General features: G+C 46.3%; 1 protein-coding gene across 2 annotated transcripts in view; it reads right to left on the bottom strand.

Annotated features, from left to right (window-relative positions):
- The window catches only part of ARHGEF12 (Rho guanine nucleotide exchange factor 12), an 85,324-nt gene that overhangs the window by 15,426 nt on the left and 47,838 nt on the right, over positions 1 to 22,060 (bottom strand). For both annotated transcript variants that reach the window (XM_068159977.1, XM_068159978.1), the window contains 23 exons: positions 20,980 to 21,078; positions 20,467 to 20,516; positions 18,945 to 19,002; positions 17,908 to 18,086; positions 17,253 to 17,330; positions 16,461 to 16,580; positions 15,731 to 15,865; positions 13,977 to 14,048; positions 13,022 to 13,114; positions 12,140 to 12,250; positions 11,549 to 11,647; positions 10,961 to 11,003; positions 10,523 to 10,628; positions 8,976 to 9,113; positions 8,470 to 8,502; positions 6,973 to 7,087; positions 5,655 to 5,760; positions 5,249 to 5,461; positions 4,669 to 4,798; positions 4,187 to 4,222; positions 3,621 to 3,775; positions 2,038 to 2,184; positions 1,256 to 1,341 (listed from right to left, as the gene is read on the bottom strand). In XM_068159977.1, the coding sequence (XP_068016078.1) occupies positions 1,256 to 1,341; positions 2,038 to 2,184; positions 3,621 to 3,775; positions 4,187 to 4,222; positions 4,669 to 4,798; positions 5,249 to 5,461; positions 5,655 to 5,760; positions 6,973 to 7,087; positions 8,470 to 8,502; positions 8,976 to 9,113; positions 10,523 to 10,628; positions 10,961 to 11,003; positions 11,549 to 11,647; positions 12,140 to 12,250; positions 13,022 to 13,114; positions 13,977 to 14,048; positions 15,731 to 15,865; positions 16,461 to 16,580; positions 17,253 to 17,330; positions 17,908 to 18,086; positions 18,945 to 19,002; positions 20,467 to 20,516; positions 20,980 to 21,078 (2,402 nt within the window). The remainder of the gene's footprint in view (positions 1 to 1,255; positions 1,342 to 2,037; positions 2,185 to 3,620; positions 3,776 to 4,186; positions 4,223 to 4,668; positions 4,799 to 5,248; positions 5,462 to 5,654; positions 5,761 to 6,972; positions 7,088 to 8,469; positions 8,503 to 8,975; positions 9,114 to 10,522; positions 10,629 to 10,960; positions 11,004 to 11,548; positions 11,648 to 12,139; positions 12,251 to 13,021; positions 13,115 to 13,976; positions 14,049 to 15,730; positions 15,866 to 16,460; positions 16,581 to 17,252; positions 17,331 to 17,907; positions 18,087 to 18,944; positions 19,003 to 20,466; positions 20,517 to 20,979; positions 21,079 to 22,060) is intronic.

The raw sequence follows: 22,060 nt of genomic DNA, 5'->3' as shown, positions 1-22,060 counted from the left end.
CTAAACAAAAAACATGGCACAGCCATGAGCAGAAGTGAGAAATGTGCTACAGATGAGAAGTAGTTCATCTGGTACTGCAACTGCTCCCATTCCTGCTCCCCTCACCTGGTACTGCAACTGCTCCCATCCCTGCTCCCCTCACCTGGTACTGCAACTGCTCCCATTCCTGCTCCCCTCACCTGGTACTGCAACTGCTCCCATCCCTGCTCCCCTCACCTGGTACTGCAACTGCTCCCATTCCTGCTCCCCTCACCTGGTACTGCAACTGCTCCCATTCCTGCTACTGCAACTCTTCCCATTCCTGCTACTGCAACTCTTCCCATTCCTGCTTACCCAGCCTGTGATCCTTCAAACACTCACTCTGGAGATCAGGATTCTGTCTTTTGTTGTTTTAGTCACTTAGCCAAAGCATTACCCAAGGGCATTAAACTATTTGCTTAAGGTCTAGCTTGCTCTAGCAGAGATTTTCCTCTTTTTTTCCTCCACAATGCACATAAGAACTGAAAAGGGTTGGAGGTGTTTTCTTTACCAGCCACATCTGATTTTCATTTTCTTCCTTTTTTTCTGTACTAGACAAACAGTGGGAGATATATATATAAAAAAGCAAGGACCCTGCAAGAGGCTTCTGCATGAAGGGTGGAAAAGAATAAGCAGATCAATCTTCAGGCCTAAATTAAGCAGGTTTGAAAGCAAACAAACTGGGTGATTCCTGAGAGAGAATTGATTTGGGGTTGGCTTTTTTTTTTTGTAAGCAGCTTATCACTCCTGCTCCTGTCATCTGGAGCTCAGAAAGGAAGCCTGCAACAGTGCTGTAAAATCTGAAAAGGTTCAGTTATGTAAATTCTAAGATTGGAAAGCAGTATTTTAACTTTTAACTGCACCACAGGCAACCCAAGATTTATGTTTCGGTGGTACTGAAATAAATGGTGCTATTATATTTTCCCCCAATTCTGCTCTCATTCTCACCTTTATGTCTCTCTACTGACACACCAGAAGGAAATGATTTGATTTTTTGTTTAAACCTTCTTTAAATCACTCTTAGCCACATGAAAACCCTAAGAGTTCCTCCTGCTCTCCTCCAACCCTCACTCCCCAGGTTTGTGGAGCCAACACGGAAGCGACAACTCCAAGACTTTCTGTCCCTCGCTAACCTCTGGCTCTGTTTGTCAGAAACATATTTCCAAGTGCAAGAGAGCAAAAAGGATTTTCCACATGAAACATGTTTCCCAGTACAAGAAAGCAAAAAGGGTTTTACCCAGGAGAGCAAATCTTCCCCAATCTCATCAATAACAGAGGTCTCATTCCTTTTCCGGACGGCTTTCATCTGATCATTTAATGCAACTTTGACAAAGAAAAGAAGGAGGGAGAGGGAGGGAAAAAAAAGGTAAATTTGATTAATACTGCTCTAATTTTCCACTAAATTTTCAGCATTTATTTAATCAATGCAGCAGAACAGCTAAGAAAATGCTAGAGGCTCCTTTGCATTTCTGGCTCCTCGTCTTCAAACGACCCCTAAGAACTTTTCTAGCCTGAGCTTTTCTGAGGCTCAATTATCCCTGCCCTTTCCACCACAGCAGTAATGTAGAACACAATTCAAGCCACAAAAATCTCTCAGTGATAATTCAGTGGCAGAGCTGAAATTCTGATTCTGAAGGGTCCTTTACTCTAAACAGGTAGGGAGGGTCACCCTTCAAAACCACCTCCAGACTGGGTTTCATACTCTCTTCAACAACGGCTGTATCGTTTTACAACATTAACCCACCAAGACCATCGCTCCTCTTATCAAAGCATGGACCAGCACAAGGGAGGCTGTGCATACAGATGAGAAAAAGCAAGTTAACTGCAACACAGGAATTCTTTATCCAAATATCTCTGTAAACCAGCAATGGCAAAACTGTGTGCAAGGGGAAGAACACTTCTGAAGCGTTGTATGAGGTTTGCCTCTTCTTTCGGGAGCACCTGCTCGCATTTTTCAGATGCTTGTATCCAGAATTACAGCCAAGACCACAAACCCAGAAGGCACTCAGCTGCTCCTACCGTGAAGCCCAAGGATATCCTCCAGATTGGAGAAGATTTTCCTTTTGTCACTGGAGTTGAGGATGCCCTCCCGGGTGACACGCTGGTAGAAGACGTTGTGCAGAACCTTCAGCGTGCGGACGTGAGCTCGCTCGGTGTAAAACAGCTCTGCAGAGAGAGGGGAAAGCAGGAGTGTAACCACCTCCTCCAAGAGGTGTGGCAAGGGGGATCCAAAACATGAAACTAGCAGAAATCAGAAGCATGAACTTGGAACAGAACAGAAATAGGAATACAATGGGAATAGGAATAGAACAGGAATTGGAATAGAATTAACCAGGTTGGAAAAGACCTTTGAGATCATCAAGTCCAACCTATCACTCAACACCATCTAATTAACTAAACCATGGCACCAAGTGCCTCATCCAGTCTCCTCTTAAACCCTTCCCATGATGGTGACTCCACCACCTCCCTGGGCAGCACATTCCAATGGCCAGTCTCTCTTGCTGGGAAGAATTTCTTCCTAACACCAAGCCAGGGGATGTTTATCCCCTGGCACAGCTTGAGACTGTGTCCTCTTCTTCTGGTGCTGGTTGCCTGGGAGAAGAGACCAACCCCCACCTGGCTACAACCTCCCTTCAGGTAGTTGTAGAGAGCAATAAGGTCTCCCCTGAGCCTCCTCTTCTCCAGGCTGAACACCCTTAGCTCCCTCAGCCACTCTTTACAGGGCTGTGCTCTAGCCCCCTCCCCAGCCTTTTTTGCCCTTCTCTGGACACCTTCCAGCAAGTCAACATCTTTCCCAAACTGAGGAGCCCAGAACTGGACACAGGGCTCAAGGTGTGGCCTAACCAGTACTGAGTACAGGGGCAGAATGATTTCCCTGCTCCTGCTGGCCACACAATTCCTGATATAGGCCAGGATGCCATTTGCCTTCTTGGCCACCTGGGCACACTGCTGGCTCATGTTCAGCCTACTATCAACCACTACCCCCAGGTCCCTTACTGCCTGGCTGCTCTCCAGACAGCCTCCCCCCAGGCTATCCTTTGCTGTCCCATGTTCCAGCTCGCTCCAGAATGAAGCTGTGCTCTAATTCCATGTATGAAAGCACAGTGCAGCCGATTGATTTGTGACTAATAACTGACCCCCAACACACAGAGGAAGCTCTGAGCAGCTCATGTAGCCAGACACTGCTCTGCAGGACTGCAAAACATGAAACTGAGTGAAGCTTGGAAGATGAAGCTCACTATCAACCCTCCTTTGCATTATCTCCTTGCTAGCAGCCCTCCTTTGCATCCTCTCCTTTCCAATGGTCTAGACAGGGCCTCTTGCCTTCTTTTATAGACCAGGAGATTGCAAATTGGCCTTTCAGTGTCCAAACACTGAACCTTGTTTATTTCTGCTCTAAGGACTGGATCAGCCTCACCTCAGGATACTTTTCAGTAACAAACATGAGCTCTGTAAACCAGAAGCAGGAGATGACCACTACCTTGAGCAGACCAGTGCAGAAAGGTCTAGCTATGAATGTCAAGAACTGGTCTCGAAGGTCTTTTCCAGCCTGGTTAATTCTTTATCTATCTACAGATCCAAGATAAAAATCTCCATCTCACCATTAATGACTTCCTGGCGCTTGATTTCGTAGGGCTTGAGCCCCATCAACACTTCCCTGCTGACAAGTTGCTGCCAGTTGGGAGGGTCCATGTCCATGTCGAAATCACAGAGCTCATCTTCGCTCTGCACATCTGCGAAACCAACGCTGTCCGTCCTAACAGGGAAAAACAGGTCAGACACTTCCCCCTTTTACAGGCATGGATGTGGAGGTGAAAGAAGAGAGAAATCCAAGTCTGTGCATCAGTTGTAAAGCAGCATGAATGTGGCTCTCCAGAGCAGCTGGAGGCTGTTACATGTCTTAACCTCGAGGCATCTTTCCTCACTTTGCCTTTTACAGCTGAATTAAGAGTGAATCTCTTCCCCATCTCCCCTATCACTATGACACAGAAAAAAGAATTTCCTTGAAGTAAAACAAAACTTGGTGAAAAGGCAGGTTACAATTTCTTTCCTCCATCTACCTGCACTACACAGCTGTCCTGGCTCAGAACAGAGAGCAGTGCAGCATTCATTCTACTTCAGCCTCACCAGAACTCAGGGAAGTTCAAACATGTAGAAGTCTACTCACTTGCGAAAAGGCTTTGGTGTTCCCATGTCAACCACTCTGCAAAGAAGGAAAGAAATGATTAGGGAAGGCTTGCAAGAATTTCATCAGACATTCAGCATAACTTCAGAGGCAAGGCCTAGCCTCCTAACTGGAAGATGTGGTCAATCTGCTACCCAACCCCTTTCCTGATCATGGTTTTCAAGTACTGTCACAGCAGCACAGACATCAGTGTCTCCTACTTCTACCCATACTGTTGAACACCAAGGATGGCACTCACAGTTCTAGGAACTAATAAATAGAATAAACCAAACCAGGTTGGAAGAGACCTTCAAGATCATCGTGTCCAACCCATCAACCAATCCAACCCACCCAAACAGCTAACCCATGGCACCAAGTACCCCATCAAGTCTCCTCCTGAACACCTTCAATGATGGCGATCAGGAGGATCAGGAGCTGCAACAGCCACTGTCCCATCAACTCTCTTCCAAGGGCACCATAGTTACCTCTCTGATTCTCCCTCCTCCTCCTGCAAGTTCTCCAAAGGAGATGGGAATTCAAAGGTATTATTAGGTGTGCGGGGTGTGCCATCCATGGAGTCATTTGCAGGTGGAGCTTCCCCAGTCTGCTTCAAACCTAAACAGAGAACAAGTCCAAACAGTCAAGAACCATCCCAAGTTAGACTTCAGGAGAGAACTTCAGAGCCTCTTTCCAACCTCTTGATTCACAGCCTCATTTCTGCTTGAGGCTGGAGGAAATGAATTCCCAGCTTGGTAAGGAAACTCTCAGTGACAAATGCTTCCAGCTGACACTGACTTGGTGCTTACAAAAGCAGGCAGCTGAGCTTGTTTTTTTTCCCTGCTACATGATCCAATGCCACAGTGATAGAATCCACCTACCAACAATTTCTGGCCACGATAAGAATTCCTGATCTGAACCAGAAAAGATGACTAAGGTGAGGAAGAGGACATCTAATGACATCAGCACATTTCCCAATTTGGCAGCTTTGTTGCATCAGAACTGTGCTGTGCATATCCCCTTCACAACAGAATCTTTCATCATTCCTCTCTGCTAGCATCATCCTACCTGCTTCACTGTCCTTGCTTCCCTCTGGAGAAGAGAAGGGACCCACTGCCAAAGGAGACATGGGGTTGGCTGGCTGGTATGGTGCTTCTGCTCCATCACTGGAGGAGCCACTCTGGCGCATTTTGCCAGGGTCTGGTGGCTCAGGGCTAACAGAAGCTGCTGTGGTTAAGTGCTTTGGATGGCGAGGCTTCTGCATTTCCATGGCTCTGCCAACTGAACAAACACACAGCTGTTACCTTGCTGAAAGAGCTCCTGCCCCTCCTCAGGGATGAAGAGAGGAAGCATTTCAGGACAAAAGAAAGTTTGTGTGTCGTGATAAACATCTTTGACAACCAAACAGGTGACTGAGTCTGCTCCACAAAAACTTCAGCTGGTTAGGGAACAAAGATTTCCTTGTCTGACATACTTGCACTGCTATCGTGTCGACTTGGTCTCCTTGGTGGGCCCAGAATATTAGGAAAGCCTCTTCTCTTTCCTTTTTCCTCCCCTTCTTTCTCCTTCTTGATACTTTGCTGCAGTGAACACACAAGAAGGAAAAGCAAAGCAAGAGATCACTCATTCCTTCAAAACCAGTCTCAGACTTCCTCTTTCAAACGGCAGGAGTTTGGCACGTGAGAATTTTGTTGCTGACAAGTTATTGAGAGGTCAGCATCCTGCAGCATTCAGGGGCAAAGACAAGCTATGGAGAGACTATTAGTGGTGTATGATGGAGACACATCACATTAGGAGATTCATAGATTCACAGGATGGTTTAGGCTGGAAGGGTCTTTACAGATCACCTGGTTCTAAGGGCAGGGACACCATGCACCAGCCCAGGTTGCCCAAGGCCCTGGCCCTGAACACCTCCAGGGAGGGAAAATCCACAACCTCCCTGGGCAACCTGTTCCAGTGTCTGAAGTATTCTAAGCAAAAACCCCCACACCTTGTTTTTAACTTAGCAGGAGTTGGACTCCGCTCTCCTCCCTAGAGTAAGAGACTTATTTACAGTGACCAGCAACACTTCCTCTCTCTGAGGTACATCTTGTGCCTCCAAACCTCCCACAAGCACACAGACTCATCTGGGAGTGAGAAATACAACTTATTGTACTACTTCAAAAAGGTTGTGAGTGCTTAACCAAGCCTCCTTTCACTGGCAGTGCAGAACTGCTCCTAACAGCCTCAAGATTTCAAAGGAAGTTGCAATGCTGATAAAAATAAGCAGCTGCTGTGACCAGATACACCCCCAGAGCGTGGGAGACAATTGAACACACCCACAGAGATGGAGTTTTGGTGGAAAAAGTCATTATATAACTAGGAAAGTGTGGGTGGCAGGAAGAGCAGCTCTCCTGCATCATGCAACATGAGGTTTTGGGCAAGTTTCTCAAGAAGAAAACTGAAGTACACAGCCTTAATGAGACCCTCAAGTGATTCAAGGTAGTGACACATGAAACATGGAGTGAGAAGGGTTCCAATGAGGCTAGTATTGGGAAACCCAAGCTGCTAGAATTCAGGGACATAAATAAAGGAAGCAAGAAGGCAACTCAGTTCCAATGAATGTTTGGAGTCCAATTTCAACTTCAGGCTTTCTGTCCAGCTAAGTCATCCCAGCTCCTCTTGCTGCAGCAATGAAGACTGTAAAATCACCTCAAATTGCAGTGTGTCAGGCACAAGTGGATTTTGAATTCTGACCAAACATCCATGCTGGGCAGCTTGAAAGCAACAGACTCTTGCCACAACATTGTTACCTTGATCTTTGGCAAGAAACCAATGCGGCCACGCTTCTGCTCCAGGTTCCGAGGCTCCTTCACTTTGACTCCCAGGTGCTTCATGTAAGTGAGAATCACATACTGCATGGTGGAACTGCCAAGGGCAGAGAGAGACAAAAAAAAACAAACCATCAAAACAGGAGGAGGAGAAATACAAAATTCTTCTGTCAAGAAACTTAAGAAGGTGAAATGCAAAGGTTCTCTTGAGAAATTGGCATTTTAGACTAAAAGAATTGGGGATCTTTTCATTGTTTAATATGAAACAAACCACCACATCAATGGCAAGGACTGAACAGGAGACATGTAAGGAGTATATAAAAGATATAGAAAGTATAAGTATAAAAAGACTATATAAAAGATATACAAAGAATATATAGAAGATGATACATAAAGACTACATAAAAGATACATAAAGAGTACATAAAAGATATGTAAAGAGTATATAAAAGGTGCCAACTACCCATAAGGCCCTAAAATCACAGAATGGCTTAGGTTGGAAGGGACCTGAGATCAGCTACTCCAACCTCCATGCCATGGCCAGGGACACTTCTCGACTAGACTCAGCTGCTCAAGGCTGCTCATCCAACGTGGCCTTGAACACCCAAAGGCAGGAAGCATCCACAGCCTCCCTGGGCAACCTAGTCCAGTCTCACCACTCTGGTACTGAAGAACTTCTTTCCAAGCTCCAGTCTCACCCTACTCTCCTTCAGCTTCCAACCATTCCCCCTTGTCCTGTTTCCAGACACTCTCAGGAAAAGTCCCTCTGCAACCTTCCTGTAGGATCCCTTCAGCTATTGGAAGGCAGCTCTAAAGTCCCCCAGGAGTCTTCTCTATTTTAGGCTGAACAACCCCAGCTCCCTCAGCCTGTCCTCATAGCAGAGGTGCTCCAGCCCTTGGATCGTCTTTGTGGCCTCATCTGGACTCTCACCAACAGCTCTGTGTCCTTGTTATGCTGGGGACAGCAGAACTGGATGCAGTATGCAAGGTATTTACAGCAGAGCAGAGTATAAAGGAAGAATCACCTTTACTCTCATGAGACCCCATCTTGAATAGCATTAAATATTTATTTCAAGTCCCAGCATAATTTTGGTTTATGGTAAAAACAAGCAACAGTAAAGGGCACAGCTGCTGTAAAGAGTACAAAGCTGCCCAGGTGGTTGTATAAATGCAAACTGAACAGGGCAAGGCACAGAGAGAAAACAAAAATTAGACCAGGTTAAAACAGCTACAGAAGATAAGCAAAAGAAAGATGAACTCAAAGTGACAGCAACTGTTTTACATGTGAAACAAATGCAACAAACTTCAGCAGAAGCAAGGGTTGAGAGCTAGAGGCCGAGGCTCTGAATTAAAGTGAATGATGCCAGGGGACTCAGGAAATGAGAGCTAGAGCCAGCAGAGGGCTGTCATGCTCTGCTCAGCACAGAGCTAGCAGTAGGCTTCTACACAAACTAAGCAAGCCCACACAAATTCCATTACCTCCTGTCTTCTTCCAAAGGCTGAGATGTCATCCTAAAAACAAGAGAGAATACAAAACCAGAACTCAAACCCCAGTGAACACACAGTCACATCCACCCTGAGCATTAGCAGTCCTTTAGAATTAGTTAGACAGCCCCAGGAGAGAAATAAATAAACAAACTGAAGAGTCAGCCTGGAAAACTGGATTCAGCTCACACCAGAGGAAGAAACAGGTTCTGAGCCTGTAGGTTTCTACAGCCCATAAACAGGACTCTGCTCTAATCAAGTGCAAGCTTTGGAAGCACCACCTCTGCTCTTTGAACAGCAGCCTCCTTGAAAAGCTATTATGGACTGTACCTAACTATCAGCTTACTCCTGGCTAGCATCACTCAAACATACACTGACAGCGAACAGGGGAAGCAATACAAACACAATGAAGGCAAATTGCTTCCAGTTCCTCATTTCTTGCTCTGCTGTTGGCAGGTTCAGGGTAGAATCTTTTCCCACTCCCCCACAGTTATACTCACAAGACTTCCTCAATTTTAGCAATGATCTGTTCTGCACATGCTCTTTCCTTCTCCACTGAATTCCTGTCACGGACCCGCTCTGCATCCAGCCTGCTCAGCTCTCCTTCTGCCAGGGTCAATCCCATGCTCCTTTTCTGCCTGGAAAAGGGGGAGAGGGAAGCATTATTTGAAACTGAACACTGACAGCTCTAGGGAAAAGGACCCAGAGGTTCTGGTGGACAACAGGATGACCACCAGCCAGCGATGCACCCTTGTGGTCAATCAGGCCAATGGCATCCTGGGGTGTATTGGAAGGGGTGTGGTGAGGAGGTTGAGAGAGGTTCTCCTTCCCCTCTACTGTGCCCTGCTCAGGCCACATCTGGAATATTGTGTCCAGTTCTGGGTCCCTCAATTCAAGGACTTTTGGGAACTGCTTGAAAGAGCCCAGCACAGAGCCACAAAGATGCTGAAGGCAGTGGGACATCTGCCTGCTGAGGGAAGTCTGAGGGAGCTGAGGCACTTCGGTTTGGAACAGAGGAGCCTGAGGAGTGTGGGGAGGATGGAGCCAGGCTCTGCTCAGTGCTGGTCAATGACAGGACAAGGGGCAATGGGAGCAAGCTGGAGCAGAGGAGGTTCCACAGGAAAAGAAGGAAAAGGTATTTACTGTGAGGGTGACAGAGCTCTGGAGCAGGCTGCCCAGAGAGGCTGTGGAGTCTCCTTCACTGGAGACATTCCAAACCTGCCTGGATGTGTTCCTGTGTGACCTGTCCCTGGGGATCCTGCTATGGCAGGGGAACTGGACTCAAATCTTTTGAGGTCCCTTCCAACCCCTAACATTCTATGATTCTGTACAAAAAAAAACCTCCATTATTGGGTTGAAAATGGAGCAGTCACAACATTTCCCTCTAACATTTGCACTCCCTATAAAGCACAGCTAAGATAGGCTTGGAAGGGACAATGCTGTTTGGTATTTATCAAGAGAGGCAGCCACTCTGAGGGTCAAGAAAAAGAAGTTATTCTTTTTGCAGCACCCCAGGCTGGATATTGGAAGAATATCCTTGAACTGAGACAGTTTGGTGTCTGAAAAAGTCCATTACTGAGCACTTGTCTTGGTGTATAATGCCTCCTGTTGGCACAGAACTCTTGTGACTGCACATGAAAGGGCATATTAATGATGAAATTCTACTATATGCCCATGACAGCTCTCTAAAGTGGATTATTCCATGCCCAAAGGGGAAAGGGTTGGAAAAAAGAAAGGGGAAAAAAAAAAAGACCTAAGCTGATTATAAACACAATTAGTAAGAAGGATTTATATGACATCACCTATGAAACCATATTCTGAAACTGCCTCAAATAGCTTCAAGGACTGAAGAACTGAGGCTCTAAAAATAACCTTGCAATTGATTACTTGCAACATTGTCAAAAAACATTCAAGGAATGGTCACAGGGTGAGCCTGGAGGCCCTCTCCAGGGGCATCTTCCTGCTCACTCCAAGATGAATTACTTTGCCCCTCAAGTCTGGGCTTCCCCTGTATTGGGCATTGACTGAGGGCAGGCCTTGCTGTTACCTGAAATCTTCCAGATTCCTCTGAACTTCTGGACAGACTTTATCTTGCATGGTCTGAATGAACTGGCGATGAAGCTCTTCAGGAAGGAGTTCTGGTCTTCTTCTGTCTGTAATTTAGAAGACAAAAGTTAATAGACTATTCAAGGCCAGGCTGGATGAGGCCTTGAGCAGCCAAGTCTAGTTGAGAGGTGTCCCTGCCCATGGCAGGGAGGTTGATGCAGATGAGCCCTGAGCTCCCTTCCAAGCTAAGTCATTCTATGATACACATGTATCAGAGCATGCATTATGGTCCTCCTCAAGAAACCTAGTAAGCCTTGTCTCTCCCTGTAACACATGACAGTGTGTGTTTGAATTAACTCCAAGTGCATTTCAAACTTGCTTGGACTGCCTCAGAGAGCAGAAACAGCAGAAATAGATAGCCAGGGCAAGAGCACCCTACCTAGTTCTAAGGAGATTTCTTCTGGCACTGGAACTTTGAGATTCTGCAGAAGAAAAGAAAAGAAAGGCTATAGAAATACACATCAAATGCCCCTGCAATAAAACAAAGAGTGCAGAGCATACAAGAAAATCCCCTCCACAGCCATAATCACCCAACCTGACCACACCTGAGGTGACTCTCATCCTGCATATTTATTACCCAAGGTCTGTTTAAACTAAACCTGTGGTACCACACCACCTAAGAGCCCAACACATAACAGTGAAGAAGTTTCTCAGGTATCCAAACAGCAAGTTTCCCAACACATCAGAAGAGCAGCAATTATTCACTGAAAGGCAATGTTCAACAGCTTGGGCTTGCTTATGGATCACAAAATTATTTCTCCTATCAGACAAAGCACTCCCCATGAAGTATGGAGTTACCAGGCCCCCCAGACTATACACCATTCATTCTGCCACGTTCACTGGGAACTAATCACTTTGGAGGAGTTAAGTAACTGCTTTGTGGGTTTTTTTTCCCCCCACTTCAGGAGAGTGGAGGAAGTCAACATGCTAGATGTGCTTGAAAATCTGAGAAGTGGCTGGAACCTACTGCAGCTCGGTCCAAGAAGAACTGATAAAACTCAAGGAAGACACGCCGAGTCTCCTTGGAGTTGGTTTGCTTGTACAAGTCTGTGTAAAGGTAGCACAGCTGTGGGGAAAAAGGAGGGCAACAAATTAAAGGGTGCCATGAGAACTCTTCTGACATCCTAACTCCAAGTTTTCTTTCAAATATTTCAAGGGATTCAGCGTTGCTGAGCAGAAATTCGTCTTTGCTACCTTCAGCCACCCAGACTGCTCTGCTAGGCTGCCCAGGTGAAGGGAAAGTAGGGGAGGTTGGGGAGAGGGGAGGAAGAGAGAGATCAGAACTTCCCCACAAACTACTAATCCCCTCAAGGTGGAATAAAGTGCTTTCAAGAGCTAAGAACTTGTTTGTCAACAGAGAAATATAAGCAGAAAGAGACAGTTCTCTCTGTGCTTCTCTTCACCTGTCAGAAACACTCTCATGCCTGCACAGGATGTGTATTTCTCTCCTTGCCAATCCAGCCATGGCACTGCCAGTTCCACAAGAACAGGGAGATCTTGACACACTCTGGTTAAGACTACCAATTTGAGCCAGGGAAACAACCCCAGAACATCTTACCAACGCTGCAGGGTCAAACTGGGACACCACATGGTGCAGAAGAACAGCCAGGTGAGCTGGGCGAGATTTCAGGAGCTCAATGTTTTGGAAACAGCTGCACTGTCCATTAATCTGCAGAGATGCAAAGAAGCTGCTTGAATTATTCAACAAAGTTACTGTGAGCAAAAAACCAACCCACCTCAAACCAAAACCAAGCAGCTTTGTTCCAACAGCTTAGCTCCTTAGTTCTTTAATTAGAATAAAAACTTATCAAAGCCAGAACCTTTGCAATGCCATTCAAACATCCCAGGAAGAGCTCACAATGATGAGGCTGCTTTGAAATAGTCTCCTGAGCACAATGCAATGAAACACAATTAACAGCAAAGGACAGCTAAAATAACTCTCAGGATTCAATCAAATCAAAAGCCATGGTAGCTCTACTGCTGTGGCAGTAATGCAGAACCTGGCCTAGAGGTGGTCCAGGCCAGGTTGGATGAGGCTTTGAACAACCTGGGCTAGTGGGAAGGTGTCCCTGCACATAGCAGGGGGTTGGAACTAGGTGATCTTTAAGGTCCCTTCTAACTCAAACCATTCTATGAATCTATAAGCTTAATAAAAACTAAATAAGCAAAGGGAAATTAAATAGAGATTTTCTATAAAGGCTGAAATTAAGAGAAGAAAGAGTAACAGAAAGACCAAAAGATGACCTAATGCCAGAAATTCCCCAAATGATTTCCTTTGGCAAAATCAGCACCTACAGGGATCAGATTCTCCAGCTCTTCACTCACCACACAAGAACTGCTCAATAAAAGCAAGTGCTAGAGCACCTGTAGTTTAGGCACAGAGGAAAAGAATTCTGGCTGAGGGAGGAAAAAGATGTGGCTGAGGCTAAAGCAGTCCCACCTGCTCCTGTTCGGTGTCAAAGTCGTCATCCTCTGCTCCAATGATCTGAGGCCCCACTCGGGATAGAGGACTTCCAACACCAGATTGGCAGTCCTGGGGTGGGTTGGAAGTGAGGGAAGAGAAAGGGCAGGGAAGGGAAGAAATGCACAGTGCTGTTATTCTCTTGGCACATTAAACCAAGTTAGAGATGTTACCTTATGCTTTATTCTCCTCCTCAGAACTCAGTGGAAACCCACGTGTCTTTCACTCAGCCCTGTCCAAGCTTGCAGCTGTGAACTGCACACTGCAGTGGAACTGCAGCTGCATCCAAGCTGCAGTTGTGAACTGCACATTGCAGTGGAACTGCAGCTGTGCCCAAGCTGCATTCCTTACAAATGCTTCCATGCATCCAGAAACATTAAAGCAGATGACTCAACCCCAACCACACCACCTACAGACAGGAGCACACTAAGCACGTGGCATGTTTTCATCATTAAGATGACAAATGCCATCTCACTACAAAAGGAGAAATATGACTTTGAGAAGTCAAGCAGATGAGGTGGAAAATGCTTCAGAAGTCATCCTAAGGATGAAAATTAATACACCCAGACAGGTCTGCACTTTCTGCTATGTCTCACTTTTACCTAAGCTTGAAGCCATCCCTCATGACAAAATATCCTAGAGGCTGTTTCCTTTACTGCTGGCCTCAAGGAATGAAATGTGCACAACTGCTCTACCTATTTTATGTCCAGCTGTTTTACTGCTGATTATGTATTTCTTGCCTCTAAATGAGCCTGCTCTTAAGCTCCATAAACATTTACTCAGCTAATTAACTTTCCTTGCACAACTATAATTGCATTTTATTTTCTAAAGCAAAGTTTATGCACGCTCCATCTATGAAATGGGGGAAATCAGCAAGATTTTAATGAGTGCACTACAGGAGATGCTGTTGTAAGACTTTATGCTTTGTACTCACAGGATCTTGAAGCTCAGTCTTTTCTGGGCTCTCATCTGGATAAATCTGCTCCTTCAAGCCACTGCGAGGACTCTGGGGAAGGAGGAAGCTCTGGTGAGTAGCAGTAAAGGCAGGAAAAGGAGAACTGCACAAGCAATCTGCCAGCCACAAAAGCCAAAACTTCTTCTTTCTCACAGAGTGAGCTGTTAAACAGCTGAGGGGTGAACAAGCAAACTCAAATGCATCATGTGCCCAGTTTCCAAAAACCCCCACCCCAACTAACCAAATGCAGAAGGAGTTTTGGTAAAAAATCCCAAACCCTAGTGAGATAAAATAGCAGAAGGCAGTAACTTCCCTCCACCTGCTGGGCAACCTCTTTCTCATGTGGCCCAGTAGACAGAGCTTTGTTTGCAAAGTCAAAATGCTGCTGGTTCATCTTCAGTGCCTCCACAGCAACACTCAGGTCTTTTCAGCTAGGCTGCTAACTCAGCCTGTTGATTCCCAGCCTACAGGGAGGCTGCAGAGGGACTTTTCATAAAGGGTGTCTAGCAATAGGACAAGGGGGAAAGGTTTGAAGCTGAAGGAAGGCAGAGCTAGACTGGATCTTAAGAAGATCCTCAGGAGGGTGGTGGAACTGCAATAGGTTGCTTTGAGTGATACTAGAATAGGCTGCCCAGGGAGGTGGTGGAAGCCTCATCCCTGGAGGTTTTGAAGGCCAGGCTGGATGTGGCTCTGGGCAACCTTATCTAGTGTAAGGGGTCCCTGCCCATGGCAGAGGAGCTGAAACTAGATGATCCTTGAGGTCTCTTCCAACCCTAACAATTCTGTGATTCTATGATTGTGGATGCCCCCGCCCTGGAGGTGTTCAGGGCCAGCCTAGAGCAGCCAAGTCTAGCTGAGAGGTGTGGAGGTGGAGATGATCTCTGAGGCCCCTTCCCAATTCAGCCATTCTATGATTCTATCAGGAAGAGAGCTATGAAATTTGTTCTGCATTTTATATACAATCACGAGTGCTATCTAGTCAGATTTAGAGAGGGAGGAGGAAGGTTTCAAAATAGCCATGTATGCTCACATTCTGGAGGTGTATCTGACCCACCTTCTTTTGCACTTCCACCCCCTTGTAAAAATTTAGCTCCCACATGCTTAACTTCTAACAAAAACTCAGGCCAAAACCCAAGTAGAGAGTCTCAGCTCCCCTGCACTAATCAGATAATGACTTCACTAATGATTAGGTGCCTAGAGACTCCAACAGGGGAGATCATATGAGCCCACAGATTGCTAACTAATGAGTGAACAGACTAAGAGCTTTACTGTTGGCAATAATTGAAGCTGAGTTGGTAGAAGTGAGGCTCTTCCCCACTTACATGGATGGCAGCTTGCCCACTGGCTGGATCTGAGTCACAGCTGCCACAACCAGAACATTACCACACTCTTAAAAGATGCTCTAATTGGCATCTCCACGTTCTGAAGAAGATGCTGGCATCCATCTTGCTTTCTTTGGTTTAGGGAATTGTGCCAGGAAAAAAAAATCTAAATCTGGATTAAAACAAAACCCCAACAACCCAAACCCCTCATTATTTCTTTCCCAGTCCCTAATGGAAGCACAATAAAATATGCTTCTGCAGGGAAGTATTTTTGCTGTGTACAGAGAAGGCTGTTCTAGCAATAGACAGTGCTGCTGAGACTCAATGGGTGATGCACAGGACGAGAGAAACAAAGAATCTGCACAAGAAAAGCAAATCCAGAGGGTATCTAAGCAAAGCCATGGAGCTCACATCAGCAATGTCACTGTTTGGTCGGGAGGGGCTGTCCCCACTGTAATCCAGTTTGCTCACACAGTCCCCGCTCTCTGCCTCCACCTCGCTGATCTGCAGAGATTCTGTGACAGACCTGGAGGACAAGACTCCATCCTAAAAAGAGAAAGGGGGTGGGGAGATATGGAGAGACATCCTTCAACATTGGCTGTTTCCAAATGCAGGTAGTTTTCATTACTTAGAACACATTTTTATACAAGGGTTGGTAGTGATAGGATGAGAGGGAATGGACTGCAGCTGGAGGAGGGGAGATTTAGACTGGAGATTAGGTAGGAAGAAATTGTTTTACAGTGAGGGTGGGGAGACACTGGACCAAGTTGCCCAGGGAGGTTGTAGATGCACCTCCCTGGAGGTGTTCGAAGTCAGGTTGGAAGAGGCCTTGAGCCTCAGGAGGCCATGGCAGAGCACTCGGATCTAGATAACCTTAAAGGTTCCTTCCAACCCAAACCATCCTATATATCTAAGAACTTAAAGTCCACTATCAGTTCCACCACACACAGTCACACTGCCCTGTATTTACTGCCTGGCAAGCTCTGCAAGCCTAATCGCCAGTCTCAACTCTAGAGGGTGCAATTCGCCTGTACAAGCAGAGGAGAGCAGGGCAGGGAACTCCTCCTTGCCCAGAACATCATCATCTCCCAGGAATTTCCACCCGGAACTCAGCACAGAGCAGCCTGACACATTCTGTTACCTGAGCAGAGCCTGTGGCTTTGGACAGCTGCTCCTGCAGCTGGGGAATGTGTTTCTTTGTTTCCTGTATCTCCTTGAGCAGCCTTGTGGTATGTGACCGGCTGTACTCTTCTTGCAGAGCCTGAAAAACAATTTAGGAGCTTTCAATTCGGTATCTCCTCAGTATCAAAGCTGAAAACTACAACCTACTACTAATCTGCACTCCATTTCCACATTTTACGTAATAAATAGCACATCTGTACACATTTCAAGTAGATATCAGCCTAGAGAAGAGAATAGTCTAAAAGGACCTTGGAGCTGCCTTTCAGTAGCTGAAAGGATCCTACAGAAAGGCTGCAGAGGGACTTTTCATGACGTTGTCTAGAGACAGGACAAGGGGGAATAGTTTGAAGCTGAGGGAGAGCAGGGTTGGACTGGAGCTGAGGAAGTTCCTCAGTATAAGGATGATGAGCCTCAAGAATGGGCTGCCCAGGTTGTGGATGCCTCCTCCCTGGAGGGTGTTTAAGGCTAGGCTGGATGAGGCCTTGAGCAGCTGAGTCTAGTTGAGAGGCATCCCTGCCCATGGCAGGGAGGTTGGAGTAGATGATCTCTGAGGTCCCTTCCAACCCAAACCATTCTATGGTTTTGTGTGACTGGATCTCTGGTGTTAGGCTGGCATATAGAAAAGCTAAGCTGCAACACAAGCTCTGCAAAGGCATGGTGAAGGTGCTGCTAAGAAGGGATCCAATAATCAATCTTTGCATCTGCACCACTGCTTTCTTCCACCTCTCTCCACCTCATGCAGCTCCAGTACCTGCAGCCGCTCCTGCTCTTTCTGTAGCATCTTTCTCAGAATCTCCACCTTCTGGTTGTGGACAATATTATTTTCCTCCTAGAAAACATGGAGAGATTAAAGGTTGGGTTTTTTGTTTTTGGTGGAGCTGGGAAGAAAGATAATGGAATGAATACGCTCAACTTTTCATCTGCTTCCTAATCTGTGCTCTGAAGCCCTGGAAGAAACAACTGAAGCTTCCAAATCCTGTCCTGTGCATTCTTTCCTACTTTGGAACACAGCTATCAGCATGAAACAAATCAATACATAACAATAGTCAGACCACAAGTGCTTGCTTAGTTGCTTTCTCTGCTCTTCTTTGCCTTATCTACTTTTGAGCAGAAGTTTCAGCGTGCCTGACTCGGACCCAACCAACACCCAGCCTCACATGATGCAAAAGGCAGTCCAAGACAACCTGTGATTAACCCCTCTACTGTATTTCTCTTACCTCATATGGGGCTGGCTATTTTTCCTGGCAAAATGGTTTTCCCCACTGGGTAGCAGGATAAATATTCCAATTCCAATTTGTTGAGTTGTGCAAAACAGTCCCAAGACACACAAAAAAGTGAAAAGATCCGAGCCCACATTGTTTCCACTGCCAGATCGGTTCTTTGGGAAAAAGAGCTTTAAATCTTACCCCCACCAGCACTGGGCTAGTGATCCTTTCTGCATTTACAGCTGTGCCAGGAGAATGGGGAGATGACATGATGGGAGACATATGCCCAAATGCTGCCAGATCCACTTCAGAATCAACTAATGGAATCTGAGGCGACCCTGGTGGGCGCCCCTGAACAGTGAGAGCTACATAGGAGCCCGCTGCAGGGAGAAGAAGAAGAACAAGTCAAACTTCAGACACACTGACAGATAACTATGGTTGTCCTTTCATCCTAGAGACAAAGCTCAGGCCACTGTCAAGTCTGTTTCAGAGAACTCTATTGAAATTTCAAGTAATCCAAAAACTTGGCCTTGAACACAGCCAGGTTGGATGAGGCCTTGAGCAATCAAATCTAGTTGAAGGGGGTGTCCCTGCCCGTAACAGGGAGGTTGGAGTAGATGATCTCTGAGGTTCCATCCAACTTGACCCATTCTACTTTATACTCATCCTGCATTCTCATTCTATATACATTCTCATCCTACATGCTCACTCTATATCCATACTCATCCTTTGTTTTGCTCCTAGAATCATCCTTGCAGGCAATGCAATTTCCAGTCTATCAGGTTACAATTAGCAGGTTGCTTTTACAGCACACACATGCTCACACCACAAAATAAACTGTGCTAGGGTGGATGGAACCACCACTATCACCTTCTTGGTACAAAAAGAATTATCAGCCAAGCATGGCAGCATTTTGCAAGCACCAGACAGTTTTACCTACATTAAGAGTGTCTCAATAGCTATGGTGGGATCAAAAGATGGGAAGATACACAGGCAAAGTTTGATAGTAACTTCAACCATGAATGAAGCTAAGGAGAAACTCCAGAAGCCTGTATCAGCCAAGCCTGGGATGTCAGTGAAGTTTCACTTCAGTGTTTCACACACACCCTTCAGCTCCCAGCATGGTTAAACCTCATTGTTGTCACTTGATTGCTGCATTGGTCATTGGTCCTTTAAAATGAAGTCTTTCAGGCTTTAAAGGAGCACAGTGACAAAAATAGTAACCTGCCCTTACTTACACTTGATCAGCTTTACCACCTCCAAATGGTTTGAGTGTGTTACAAGAGTGCCATTCACCTGGGGAAAGGGAGGAAGCAAAAGTTAACAGTGTTTAGCTCCTGGTTTACAACCCAAGGCAGCCAAACACTAAAGAACAAGCACATGAGGAATATTGTCCTTCCCCCTCCATCACCATGTGTTTTCAAGACACCAGCAGATAAACATTTGCTCCTTCTAACAGTTTATCTAGGTGAGAAGAGCTCTGCAAAGGCTAAAACTATACAAACATACCAAAGGAAGCCAAGGAAGTGGACACAAAAAAAACCAATCCACCTCTGCCTGGGCAGAAAAAAAATGAGGGTAGCTATTTAAACTCCTTTCTTTCAATGCCTGTTTGAAATCTCAGCTCTCTGTGTGCAAAAACACCACAGCATTTTGTAGCAACAGTTCAGGTAAGTTGTGGCTTTAGTTCCTGATTTGATTTCTTAGCTGTTTGAAAGAGAGCACACAGACCTGAGGGCAGTTAGGGGATGAAAGTGCAACCCCCAAAGACTATTTATTTACAGCTAATTAGCAAGAAATTTCTACTCCTCCTCTCCCTTCCCCCACCTCTGTCTTTATTTCATGTGTACCACCTGAACTTTGCAGGATGCTGCACTTGCCTCTCTCTCTTTATTTCATGTGTACCACCTGAACTTTGCAGGATGCTGCACTTGCCTCTCTCTATTTCATGTGTACCACCTGAACTTTGCAGGATGCTGCACTTGCCTCTCTCTCTTTATTTCATGTGTACCACCTGAACTTTGCAGGATGCTGCACTTGCCTGTCTTTATTTCATGTGTACCACCTGAACTTTGTAGGATGCTGCACTTGCCTCTCTCTCTTTATTTCATGTGTAACACCTGAACTTTGCAGGATGCTGCACTTGCCTCTCTCTCTTTATTTCATGTGTAACACCTGAACTTTGCAGGATGTTGCACTTGCGTCTCTCTCTTTATTTCATGTGTAACACCTGAACTTTGCAGGATGCTGCACTTGCCTTTCTCTCTTTATTTCATGTGTAACACCTGAACTTTGCAGGATGCTGCACTTGCCTTTCTCTCTTTATTTCATGTGTAACACCTGAACTTTGCAGGATGCTGCACTTGCCTTTCTCTCTTTATTTCATGTGTACCACCTGAACTTTGCAGGATGCTGCACTTGCCTCTCTCTCTCTTTATTTCATGTGTACCACCTGAACTTTGCAGGATGCTGCACTTGCCTCTCTCTCTCTATTTCATGTGTAATACCTGAACTTTGCAGGATGCTGCACTTGCCCATAAAGTTCTGCAGTGAAAGAGATCTCCACTACACACCCCAACATTCAGCAGTGGGCTTTCAGTGGTTGCTGTCCTGGTATCCCCTGAACATGGAAACTTAGCCCCTTCCCCTCTCCCACAGGCAAATACAAACCTCCCAGCAGACAGACCAGTGACACTCTTTCAGGGAAAGGCAGCATGCAATACAAAGGATCAATTTCTCTGATGATTTGGATGCCCTTACCTTGATAATTCTATCACCTGTTTGCACTCCAGCCCGCATGGCTGCTCCATCTAGAGAGGCAAGAGAGGATTTAGTTCCAGTTTCAGCAGAACTATCCAAAGCAAACCCAAAAAGATCTCAAGCACTTCTGCAGTTCCACACAAAGCTGCTTCCTGCACTCAATCACCAAGGCTGGAGGAGACCTCAAACACTCACTCAAGCTTCCTCTCTTTCTAGCAGATAAAAATCTCTGAGCATCTGGACTAGAGCAGCTCTGTTCTCATATTGCAGTGGCTACATCAAACCACAATTCCACCAGGCTCCAAGCAAGACTTCCCCTCAGACACGAGAGGGCAGTTTCCAAACCCATCGGACAGCCGCATCCCGGCCACTGTCCTTGTGCTGAGCTCTAGCCACACTGCCTGCCAGGAAGGCAGGAGCAGTTCTCCCCTCCAGCTCCCTCGTGGTTCTTTGACTCCCAGGAAAGCTGTGCAGGCTGCTCCCTGGCCACCACACTGGGCAAAGGCTGCTCACCTTCCTTGACGGACTGCACGAAGACCGGATTGTCTCCGCTGACTGTCAGCCCGAAGCCGTTCTCATCCCGTTGGATAACAACACACCGCTGAACGAGACCTGGATAAGAAAGGTGGGGAGAGGGCAGGAGAAAGAGAAGGAGAGAAATACAAAGAGACACAAGCTAGGCATCAGTCCAAAACCTTATCCTCCTAGATAATCACAGAGCACTGAGAGAAACCGGTACAGTACAACAGAGGGAAGAATACAGGAGAGACAGGAACAGGGCATCAGTCCAGAAACAGACAGGAATGGCAAGACAGGTCAAGCTCATTGCTTCAGTTACACAAAACAGAGATCTCCAAGAGCAGAGATGCAGACAGCTCTGGCACATCAGACACAACTGGAGGTACAAGCAGCTTTTAAAGAACAGCAGCTATGTACACAAACCAATGAGCATCGCTCCCTTTGTCTGCATTCATAGCTCTTCAGGGTATGGCAGAGGGCCGTCACGTTCCAGTACGTCACCCAAAGCCACCACACAACTTTTACAATCTCCTCTAAAAAAAAAACCAAGTCACAAATCTCTCAGGCTAACATCTGCATTTTGGACTAGACCAGATTTATTGATCAGGAGAAGTCCTCCCAGCTCTCAGCAAAAATCTCATCTGAAGGCACCTGCTGTTCCAGATTAAAATACCACACAGAACCTGAGCAGCAGCAGGAAAGGAGAACAAGACACACATCATAGTATCATAGCATCAGTCAGGGCTGGAAGGCACCACAAGGATCAGCTAGTTCCACACCCCCTGCCATGGGCAGGGACACCCCACACTAGATCAGCCTGGCCACAGCCTCATCCAGCCTGGGCTTAAACACCTCCAGGGATGGCGCTCCAGCCACCTCCCTGGACAACCCATTCCAGGGCTTCACCACTCTCATGGGGAAGAACTTCCTTCTCACCTCCAGCCTGAATCTCCCCACCTCCAGCTTCATTCCATTCCCCCTAGTCCTATCACTACCTGAGATCCTGAGCAGTCCCTCCCCAGCCTTCCTGTAGGCCCCCTTCAGATACTGGAAGGCCACAATTAATACTGGAAGG

The sequence above is a fragment of the Melanerpes formicivorus genome, unplaced genomic scaffold, assembly GCF_026170545.1.
Source record: "Melanerpes formicivorus ecotype bairdi unplaced genomic scaffold, bMelFor1.0.p_v2 SCAF_47, whole genome shotgun sequence".
NCBI lineage: Eukaryota > Metazoa > Chordata > Aves > Piciformes > Picidae > Melanerpes > Melanerpes formicivorus.
Note: the sequence above shows the minus strand (reverse complement) of the source record. Positions and strands in the feature narration are given on the sequence as shown.